The sequence below is a fragment of the Phytophthora infestans genome, genomic scaffold (assembly GCF_000142945.1).
Source record: "Phytophthora infestans T30-4 supercont1.43 genomic scaffold, whole genome shotgun sequence".
Classification (NCBI taxonomy): Eukaryota; Oomycota; class Peronosporomycetes; order Peronosporales; family Peronosporaceae; genus Phytophthora; species Phytophthora infestans.
The window spans coordinates 89,823-100,148 of record NW_003303716.1 but is presented as its reverse complement, the minus strand read 5'-3'; the positions used below and the strand labels follow the sequence as shown (position 1 = coordinate 100,148).

Genomic DNA, 10,326 nt, shown 5'->3' with positions numbered 1-10,326 from the left:
CGTGCAGATGAGCTTTGCCAAGCGCGCTTAAACCAGCAAGCCACACCCAATTTGATGTTTCAATCAGAATATCAAACTAGTTTTGCAAGTCTGTAGCCGATAAAAACGATTTATCTCTTTCGCGATTCCGACGCCATGTCCACGCACAATTTGCCACTGGGGGGTCGCGCAATTTTGGCATCGTAATTTGTAGCTTTGGTCTCTGTAAAACTTAGGGCATTGGGTCAATAATGCGGCCAATAGCAGAAAGACGTATATTAACCAGCCGAATCTTGCATTGACAAGGTTGGATGGTGCTAGCTAGCTGTGAAGACGAAAGTGAGCTCAAATCCGAGTTGAGCAATAGCTCAAACGCAATTCCGTATTGAGTATCGTATTTGAGAGGGCTCACCCTAGAAACTCAAAAGAAGACTGAAACTCAACAAAAAACAGGTTGCGAAAGGTCTCTATTGTCTGGGAAAAACCGACGAGGTCGCGACTTCAGGCGGCTACGTTTCTAGCAACACGAAGAACCGACACGACGTACGACATGTATCAACCAATGCAAGCACTCATCAGGGACTACCTGTACATTCAGAAAACAGAACCAAATAGCACAGTGGGGGTTTCTTTATAAACACAATCAGACAGCAGACATGGTCTCTTCTCTCAATGCTTAAAAGGCTTCTTAAGAAATGAAACAATTACTCCGAGTACTATTAAAACGTAGTACTGGAAAATAGGAGGCCACCTTTCACCTTCATCAGTACAGTACTAGGGTACAGTACCGTATATTGGGCCCACACCAACTTTTTAGCCCTCGTACTCCGTATCCTCGTGCGTGGTATTAAAACTCCATAATTATCCCTACATGTACACTGTACTCAGCGGCCTCAGCATTCGGCTCACCGCTCACCATGCTGCGCATTCTCGTTATCGGTAAAAAGTTCGTTTTCCAAGAGATCTGATGTTTCCATGTACACCTATTTTAATGGGAAGCGATTTCTTAGCTCACGCGTTTTCATTGGAATATTACAGTCATACCTGAAGGATAATCTAGCTAACTAGTTTTAAGAAGCAGAGCGAGTCATTTTACCTGGATGCTCTGATCAGTTCGATACAGTACTATTCCTTATATAGTACGGTTCGTCCTGGTACTCAGTTGAACAGTACGGGAACGTGGCTCCATCGTCATCCGGATTGAATAGTTTTTTTCCTGCGTAGATCATCACATAGCAACCGACGATTCCACAGATTGTGGAGATCGTGATGCAAATTGCCTTCTCCCCCATCGGAATCTTCCTCCAAAACACCTTAGCGTAGAAAATAAGCGGCAGGATCAAACTGCACACAGTGATGGCAGTGGCACCAGTAAAGTCCACCAAGTCGAGGAAATGGTCCTTCAGCAGGATAGAGGCCACAGCTAGAATCGCTATCAAAGCGATACGCACCAGGACGTAACGAACCACATTCACGCTGCCCTTGTACTCAGAGAGGTCATCTTCAGTTTTCGTCCTCGACTCACGCACCGAGCACTGGTTCTGAGCACCAAGCGTGTTGTTCTCGAGATCGGGGACGGCAGATGCAGGGGTCGCCGCACCGAGGTACGACATCTTCTCCTCAATCTCAATCTCACGCTCCTCGCTGTCAGTAGGAAGCGTGTCATCCTTGTGCATCCCCAACACGAGACGCTCCGCCATGTAAAACGCCGGGTGTAGAATTGTCGAGAAGGCGATCGACAGATGAAGCTGCATGAATAAGTAGGACATGACCACTGCTCCCCGGTTCGCCGTAAAACCCAGAGTGGTGGTGCTGTAGGGGTCGGACGTGTTCACGATCGAAAAGAGCAGATTACCGGAGAGCTGGCACCCACCAGCAACGTAGCCGATAATAGCGATGGCGAGAAAGAAGGCCGAGGCAAGACCCAGGCTGACGACAATGACACGAGGCATGCGCTCGGGCTGTGAATGCTGTCGCTGGAGGTCGGGGATCACAATAGCAGCGGCGTACGCGAGAGACAGGGTTACGAATCGTGGTGCAGCCCCTGTTGAAGAGTACCTGCTGGGAGTTGGGCGGGATTGTATGTGGCGCGCTTTTTCGTTACAAGAGATTTCGCAACTCCCGATGATAATCAGCGATGATAATGTCACAGGCATCCCCTCCACAACCTATGCAGGCACTCTCTTTCAGAGTGGGGATCAACGCCACAGTGATGACCATTGCAGCCATGAAGATGATCCCACACGGTTTGTCTGACCGAATCGGGACAGAGCACGTCGACAGCGTACCACCAAGTACGAGGAATGCGCAGGGAGCAAGAAGGCAAACGCCCATGTGGGAGACTACCACAAAAAAACGGCCCCACTTGCCGGCGACCCACTCGCCGAGGTCACCGTAAGTCTTCACAGAAGATGGGGCTACCATCAGCACCTTTGACAGCAGCACGGTGGCGTAGATGTTCGATACCGCCATGAATAATAACGCGACGGTCGCGTAACCCCAGCCGGCGCGAGCGTAGTTGGACGGCATGCCGAGTGAGCCGATTCCGCAGATACAGCAAAAAATGTTGAAAGCGATCTTCGCATCCTCAAGCGTGAAGAGAGGGGATCGCACGGCCGAAGGAGAAGAAGAAGCTGACATTGCAAGTGTCAGTGGAACCGGAAATTGGGCAATGAGCCTCAGACAGAACTGGAGTAGGTATGCGCATCAGCCAGCAGCAATTTCTTGTGTTTGCGCAATGGTTTGAAGACTGCGCACCTCCCTTCGTCCGTCTACACGCATTGCTGCAGACTGCAGTGCAGTTGTCGCAGTGCATCTCGCACTGCACAGACTGTGCCACAGTGTGCAGCAGTGCACGGGAATACAACATACTGTACAGTTACTGCATTAATAGCAGTACATTACCCTATGGGGCGGAGAGCCCGGCGTGACCTGTTCTACGTTCGCTAAACCGAGACGTAGACCAGCGAAAGCAATTCAACTTGTATTGTACATGTATACTGTGTTAATCTGGTGCCGTACCAACCTCCGAATTCAGGAACGCTCTCATAAACCTGCGAGAACGCGGCAGCAGGCGCTGCTTTCTGTCAGCCAGCAGAATGTGAACTTGGCTCACAACGTCGGACTAGTCGTTTGCTCACATGGCTTAGATCCCGTCACAAATAAATTCAGTCTCATCGCGCAAAAGCATCCCCAAATCTGTCGCCGAATGGTTACAGTACATGTACCAACGTACAGTTCATGTACGGTACATGTGTATTTTACAGTAAAGACTGTCTTACTCCTCAATCAGATATAGCAGCATATCGTGTTACTCAGGTCGTCTTCAGTAAACAGGTCGTTGCTAGGGTTAGAAGTTCGGTTGAAGGAGCCAATATCACGCATAGGAACGAGGTGAGGAAGCATGCCGGTGTAAAGAAGCATAACATGCAAATGTACTTCGCTGTGCGTTTCCAGGTCTCAGGTTACCGTACCGGTACTAACACTGTACAATCCACTATTTATATACGGAGCAAATCAAGCAAATCATCTTGAATTGTCAAAATAACCGGAAATGCCAGAATGTGTAGGGGGAGACAAACGTTTTGACAAAAGGTGAAAGGTGAGCAAAAAAAAGCCGGTTCTTTATGTAGTGATTTGTTCGCCACAATGTGTACCGAAAGAGTGTACCTCTTTCGGTACCGATTTTACAGTGCGGGACTACAGTACAGACAACGACGGAGAAATCCGCCACACTATAAAAACACGCCCACCAAAAGTTTAAGTTCGGTATTTAAGTCAAATATTTTATCCAGCAACATTAGTGGTTCTCACGGTTAGAAGGTACGAAGGTTTCGTAAGCCAATCAAATCAAACCTTCATTGTTCAACTGTGAGCAGCGTGTGCAGGGGCTACTGACAGTCGCAGCCAGTGACTTCATTGGTAAGTGAGCGCTGAAGGTGTGAATGGGGCGATCTCTACGAGCAGCGCTGCTGCTGCACCTACAGCACTCAGCTCTAAGCTATCTGCTTTGTGACCAGGGAAGCGAGAACGACGAAAACGAAGACGATATGTTCTACTGCGCGATAGTCTCCCACCGCTACATGGGTCGTCCAGACGTCGGGAAATGGAGCCCTGAACGGATATTTTTGCTTGATACCGTTCGCCAACCAATCAAATCAAACATTCTCCTAGTCGTTTGCACCAATAACATTATACCTTCACTTCTTGGCCAAACCTACCGAGTTTTTTTAGTAGGTTTTAGTTGAAAAAAAAACAGGACAGGAAGGTTTGATGTGATTGGCTGTTCAAATTTACCTGCCAACCGTGAGACCCAATATTGCTGAGTTTACCTCAGCACACTAAAAAGAATGAAGATGCGATGGTGGAAACGCACTGGCAGTTTGCTGTTAAGTTTTGGAATGAGTTTGGATCATTTCCACTGAGCGCTATCTACAACGTTGACGAGACAGCAGTCATGCCACCTCTCAAAATTTGGGCTGAGCGAGGAAGGAAAGGGTCGGCCAAAGTAAAACGCACGCATAAGCACCCGGGCCGACTGACGGCAGTCATTACTGCTCGTGCTGATGGTAAGTTTTTTTCTACGCTGTACTGTACAAATCTGAATTAATTTAAACTTTTTATGTTAGGTTAAAAAAAAGCTCCCATTCTTTTTATAATTCGCGCGACGCCCGGCGGTACAATCGAAAAAAGAGACGAGTTGCCGACGTATCCAGCTGAGCATATCTACACAGTTCAAGAAAATGGGGAGATGGGCTCAAGAGTTTGGTCGTTTTAGATTCGCGAGCTGCTACGTTACGAAATTGACACCCCATCAGTTCTTATTTTGATGTTCACGTATCAAAATAGGGCATTGATGTAGTTGCTGAAGCGACGTCAGCTTTGGCTTGTTTAGCTACCCGCCAACAGTACTGCTGTCTGCCAACCCTTGGACGTCGGGGTCATGGGGCCTCTCAAGAAAAAAATAACGGCTCTCTGGGTGACCGAGACCCGCAAACCAAAACAAAAGAGGAAAGAGTGCGGAATGCGGGCTTGTTGAAGGCTGCGCGTGCAAAAAAGAAGTGCGAGTGCCAAGATAAGTGTGTGTGCTGTTCTAAGTGCGGGCTTGAAGAGGATTGCATCTGTTGGTATCAGTGCCAGTGCTGGGATAAGTGCTTGTGCGGCGGTGAATGCCTATGAAACGAGGAGTACATGTGTATTATCGACGAAATCGACGAGATGCCACAACACGTTGCATGACGTGATAACTCAGGAGGAAGAGAAGAAGGCCACCGCCAAGCGTAGAAGGCAACACCAAACAACTACAGAGGAAAAGAGACGCTCTACCATTGCGAGAACGATCAAGGCTTAAAGTCAGATGTCATAGTACAACGTTTTAAGAAAGCAATACCTAAAATACCAATGTAGAATTCTAATATAAAATTTTCTTCCTACTAATCTTATCAAATGAGTTTGTTTATTTGCACCGAAGCTCTGGGTTTTCGACAATTAGACTAAAGGGCGGGTTTTCTTGTCTCTGATGGCACCAACTGATTTATATGGAGGATGTTACTTAGATAGGGGTGGATTTCTCCGTCGTTGTCTGTACTAGGGCCTGCAATAAGCGGCTCTGTATTGGTGTTTGGTGGCGAATCAAAATTCCGTCTAGGAATCTGTTGTGCTCTATATTTTCATAATCAAATATTATTTTGCGGTAAAAATTGCTAAACAAGTCAAGGTTGTTTTTGCTTCCGGTACAGATTGTACTGTACGATTATATGGGCGTGGAGCCTTGCCAACAGCAGTGAACAATGAAGAAAGTGAGCGGTTTCAGCGACGTCGGTGGATGGGCGATCGGCTAGACCGGACGCATCTGGTCAGCATATCCCAGTTGCGCTTGTATCTGCTACTTCCATGTGTCTTCCTAGTACTGGGTAGCACTCCACTCGACGGACCGTTCCCGGACTCGTTCAGCGAGAACTTCGGGATTATTTCATGGCCCTCACGCCGTGAGTTACGGCCGTGTCAGTCTGTTCGTCCCGACTGTCAAGGTATCGCGCTCATCGAATGCGTGGGAAGTATTATCGCTGACGTGGTCGGTGTTTGGATCTTGGAGTGGAAAAATATGGGGCCGCTGCAGGTCCGGGATCAGGATGGTGACGCTGTACGGGAGGAATTGGTTGCCGAATGCGGCCAGCACCTGGTGCAGCGAGATGTCGGACGACGGAGTGACCCGGTGGTCGCGGGTTCAGCGTCATCGAGCGCACCGCGGTGAACGTGGAGAGCAACGGCTTCTCGGGCGTCGATACGCGGTCGAACTCTGCGAAACCTGAGCAGGAGGAGAAGGAACAGGACGATGTCCAGCTCTCGTACTACAGCGGCTCTGCCAACGTGTATACTATGTCACGTCTCTTCATGACGATCCAGGTGGACGTCGCTATCGGCTTCTCACTTCCGTGACCTGGTGGATTCCACGGGTGCCGACCATTATCGTGTGCTGGCTGGCGCTGCTGCTCGCGTTCTACCGCAAGGTTTTCTGGCGCGACGTGTCGATGTACGAGTGCGTGGTGGTGGCTGTGCTGGTCGGTGTGTGCACTGTCGCGAGCTGCTTCGTGTCTAGCAGAGCTGGACAGGAACAGCAAAATCGTGCAGACTCGAGTAGTTTTTTAAGTTAATTTCTCGCACGTCCTCAGATACAATTGGGGAGGTTCTCTCATTGGTTGAAATATACATTTACCAACGACTGCCAGGCATTGTGTGGAATAATCGAGTTGAATTTGCACAATGACAATGCGTTGGAAGCGCCAACCTTGTCAACAAGCATTTAAAAATACAAATCTTACGTGCTTTGGATACGCTGGCTTCTGTGGTATATCGTGTATTCACTGTGTACTGGTTGATCGATCCTCGTCGTTAGTACACTTTCCTTGGCAGCAGTGGATGGACGGTCGTTCCACGGAAGAATGACCAAACAAGTGGACGTGTTGGACTCGGCACAGGCGCCCTCGGCTGCCTCCGTCTTCCCTCTCCGACTCAAACCAGACACCAGATTTGGTACGGCTCTGCCTTGTTGCATGACTCTTGCTTTCGAGGAGAATGTGGCAGTATTGACGACCATCTGTATCGACGGCAGCGTGGCAGCTATAAGCCACCGATGCAGGGCTCATAAATACTGGGCAACCGTAACACTGTCGGCGGCGCTGAGTACGGCGCTCCCGATGGTGATAGTTGGTTCAAGTCGCAAGGACCGCACTCTCAAGATGTTATGCCAAGTGATTGACGGCACGGGACGTAGAATGATGGGCTCTGGATGGGCATACCTCTGCTTGACGGGAATGGACAAGATGAGGTTGAGTGACAACAGTAGATTGAAACTAAGAGATCGTAACAACGAGATAAACACGATCACTTATGTGGGGAGTGAGATAGCTGTCGGTGCGATGGACCATCGGATTCGGAAGCCTGCCAAGTAGTGGTGGCGGCACCGACCGCTGACAACCCTTGTGTGGAAACTAAGCCTCTCTTCGTTAGCCCGGGCACGAAACTTTGTCAATCTTCGTGGTGATAGACGTCGCAACGATCGCCAGCACTCTTATTCGACTATGTAGACACAACCACGCTATACATTAGCTTTACCAATATTTATGTACAATACCCGTCACTACGATGTACGGACGACGGTTGGCCAGAGTAACCACCGAAGCCGCTACGATATGTCGTGCCAGAGTAATAGCTGCTACCAATACGGCATTGAAACTGGACCACAATTGCACCAAAGCCTACGGAAAAGGTTATACTGAGCGTCGTCCCGGGTAGTATTATTCACCGCGCGACCAACTGTATCATTCTGGTACGCTATGCGTTGACATCTCGCTACTAACGGGCAAGAACGGATTACGACCCTGGTTATCGTTGAGAGCGTGAACGGCCGCTTCCACGGCAGGGTACAGACGGTGTACTCTGCAGTGCGAATGCTCTGAGCATTACGAACGTGTTCACTACAGCGCAAGACGACGTGCCACCGATTGTTGCTTCAGGAAAGAATGGAGTGGACGTCACGACGTAGGGGTAACAGCTCAGCTTCTCGTCGGTAGGCTTCCGTTCGTACGTGATCGATTGACGGTCTAGCGCCGGACACGTATCTCGCACGCGTCGCAGGATATACTACATAGTCATAGCGCAGTCTTTAGATCGTTCCAAGAGGCGACGGATGCTAGCGGGTTGCTGATGATGGCGCATCCTCCGGTCGCCCCTCGGCTACCGTTGAAGCGCTTCTACAACTTGAGAGTTGAGTTGAGGTATCGAATGCGGTTTGACGGGCGTGGTAGACTCTGGCCGCGATACAGAAGTGTCCGGTGTCTCTGGAGGGTATCTGGGGTATATATCGGCTCGACTAGTTGTCAAAAAGCACAGTGCGGGCAAACGCGTTGCGTCTCCGTGGTCGAAGCCGCTTCTGATGATGATCCACAAGGGGGTGAAGCAGCTCACAACGGTTTGAGAGAATTTGGAAACTGATACTGGTCTCAAGTTCAACATTGACCGCATAACGCTCTCTGGTTACCCTCGAGTTGAGACAAGGCCCGTACGCTCTTCGATTACGTACTGGATTGTGGGCGACACGTCGCTGAAATTCGACTTTGAGTCAGCCGAGCAGGACGCAAAGAAAGCTGATGTATAAGATCCGTGCATACCGGAGCACCTGCGCGGAACGAAGTGTCAGCGAAGGACGGGCAGCCGGCTGGTGAGTAAGTTGAAGTTGGTTCTGGACGTGAGGACCGCCAAGTACGACCCCCACGCCTGAGTAGTGTCGGCCAGCGCCAAAGGATGAGTGACTGGTATCAATGAGTAAGGGGTGGGCGTCCATGACTCAGATCGACCACTCGGCGACGAGCAGTCAGTAGGCGATAATAAAGTTGAGTGACGAAACGGGCAGCTGGAAGATCGTGCCGGGCCCGGGCAATCGGCTGGAGCCGCTCAGTTTGTAATCTGTGGGGTCGAGTGCAAGTGGCTGATCTACAGTAGTAAGAGTGACGGCGGACTTGAACAACGAGAACGAGAACCAGTAGGTGTCGGTAGCAGAAGCGCTACCGATATGCTGTGAGTGTGAGGACTAGCCGGACAGTGCGACGGGGCAGGCGTGGAGTCTGGCAGGAGTAATTAATGTCACGAGACCTAGTGCAGAAGCTGAGAGAAGGCTTAGCGTGAGCCTCAAGAAGCGTGGAGTCTGGCAGGAGTAGCCCCGGTTCAGCGGTTCCGGTGCGTGAAACTGAGAGAGGCTTGGCGTGGGGCCCTGGGTCGCGGCGCACGAGAATGCGAAGGACGAGCACGTGTAGTTGGTAGAAAGTGGCTGTGAAAACGGAGTCACGGACTCTGCGTGAAGTCAGAGCACAGGAGAACTGACGGGCGGAAAGACTCTGGAAACGGAGCAAACGGAGAGTGTTTAATAAATAGATGCGAACACGAAAGTGTACGTGCCGGCACGGTGAAACGGGCCTACAAGTGTTAATTCTATTTGCGTGACGGGCGCCTTCGTCGGACCTGGACATACCCAGTCAGCAGACACGCGAGCATACGACACGCTCAGCAGGCGAGCGAGATAACTGCCCTGTTACACTGCTTTACGGCCCATGGACGTGTGTGCACCGCTCAGCTATTTATACATGCGCTGCTGCTTCACTATCACTTCAATCTTCCTCTAGTGGCTTGTGGGGGGGGGCTGAGGAATAGGCCACAGACCGTGTCCAAGGCTGCATCGATACGTCTGTGTCTAAACAACGCCCATTGGGTATGTATACTCAGAAGGGTCGGAACCGGCCAAAACGACCATTATCATCACGATGGGCGATATCGTCTGCGGCCCAAGCCTCTTCAGCGTCAAGATGGAAGGTATGTACGAGCTTTACGATCCTGAGGAGTCGCCCACGCTGAGTCCGCGGAGTTTTGTACAGAACCGATTGAACCAGAAGCTCTTTACCTAGAGCTTTGCGAATAATGATATTTTTACACAGAAGGTTGACATGCTCCACAAGCGGAACGTGGAGGAAGTGAAACAGCTGCATCTAGCATTAGTAGATGGTCAGACTACCGTACAGCGCTGTGTCACTTTGGCTCGTTGAAAAGGGTGAATCAGTGGAGCAGAGTCAAAACTGCGTGTCATTTTCGCTCTCGGAGGACTGGGGCACCAACGCCGATAAGAACAACCCTTCATTCGCCACCCCGATCAATTCGGCGGGGGAACTCTACTTGCCAGTCTACTCGTCTGTGCGTCAGCGCTACCTTGTCTTCTAATCCAGTGGTTTGGTGGCTTACATGTACGGGGTATGTGGTTTCGATGGATGGGTCGTGTGCTCCCCCGTAGGGTATCAAAAA

General features: G+C 50.2%; 2 protein-coding genes across 2 annotated transcripts; both read right to left on the bottom strand.

Moving 5' to 3' along the window:
* Nucleotides 1-1,088: 1,088 nt before the first annotated feature.
* On the bottom strand, nucleotides 1,089-2,619 carry PITG_16162 (Amino Acid/Auxin Permease (AAAP) Family; the record flags this gene model as incomplete). The annotated part of the gene is made up of 3 exons (XM_002897535.1): nucleotides 1,089-1,480; nucleotides 1,580-2,023; nucleotides 2,148-2,619. The coding sequence occupies 3 exons, from the start codon at nucleotides 2,617-2,619 to the stop codon at nucleotides 1,089-1,091; spliced, it is 1,308 nt and encodes a 435-aa protein (XP_002897581.1).
* Nucleotides 2,620-7,484: 4,865 nt separating this feature from the next.
* On the bottom strand, nucleotides 7,485-9,503 carry PITG_16161 (uncharacterized protein; the record flags this gene model as incomplete). The annotated part of the gene is made up of 5 exons (XM_002897534.1): nucleotides 7,485-7,557; nucleotides 7,949-8,121; nucleotides 8,649-8,754; nucleotides 9,046-9,304; nucleotides 9,455-9,503. The coding sequence occupies 5 exons, from the start codon at nucleotides 9,501-9,503 to the stop codon at nucleotides 7,485-7,487; spliced, it is 660 nt and encodes a 219-aa protein (XP_002897580.1).
* Between the last annotated feature and the right edge of the window lie 823 nt (nucleotides 9,504-10,326).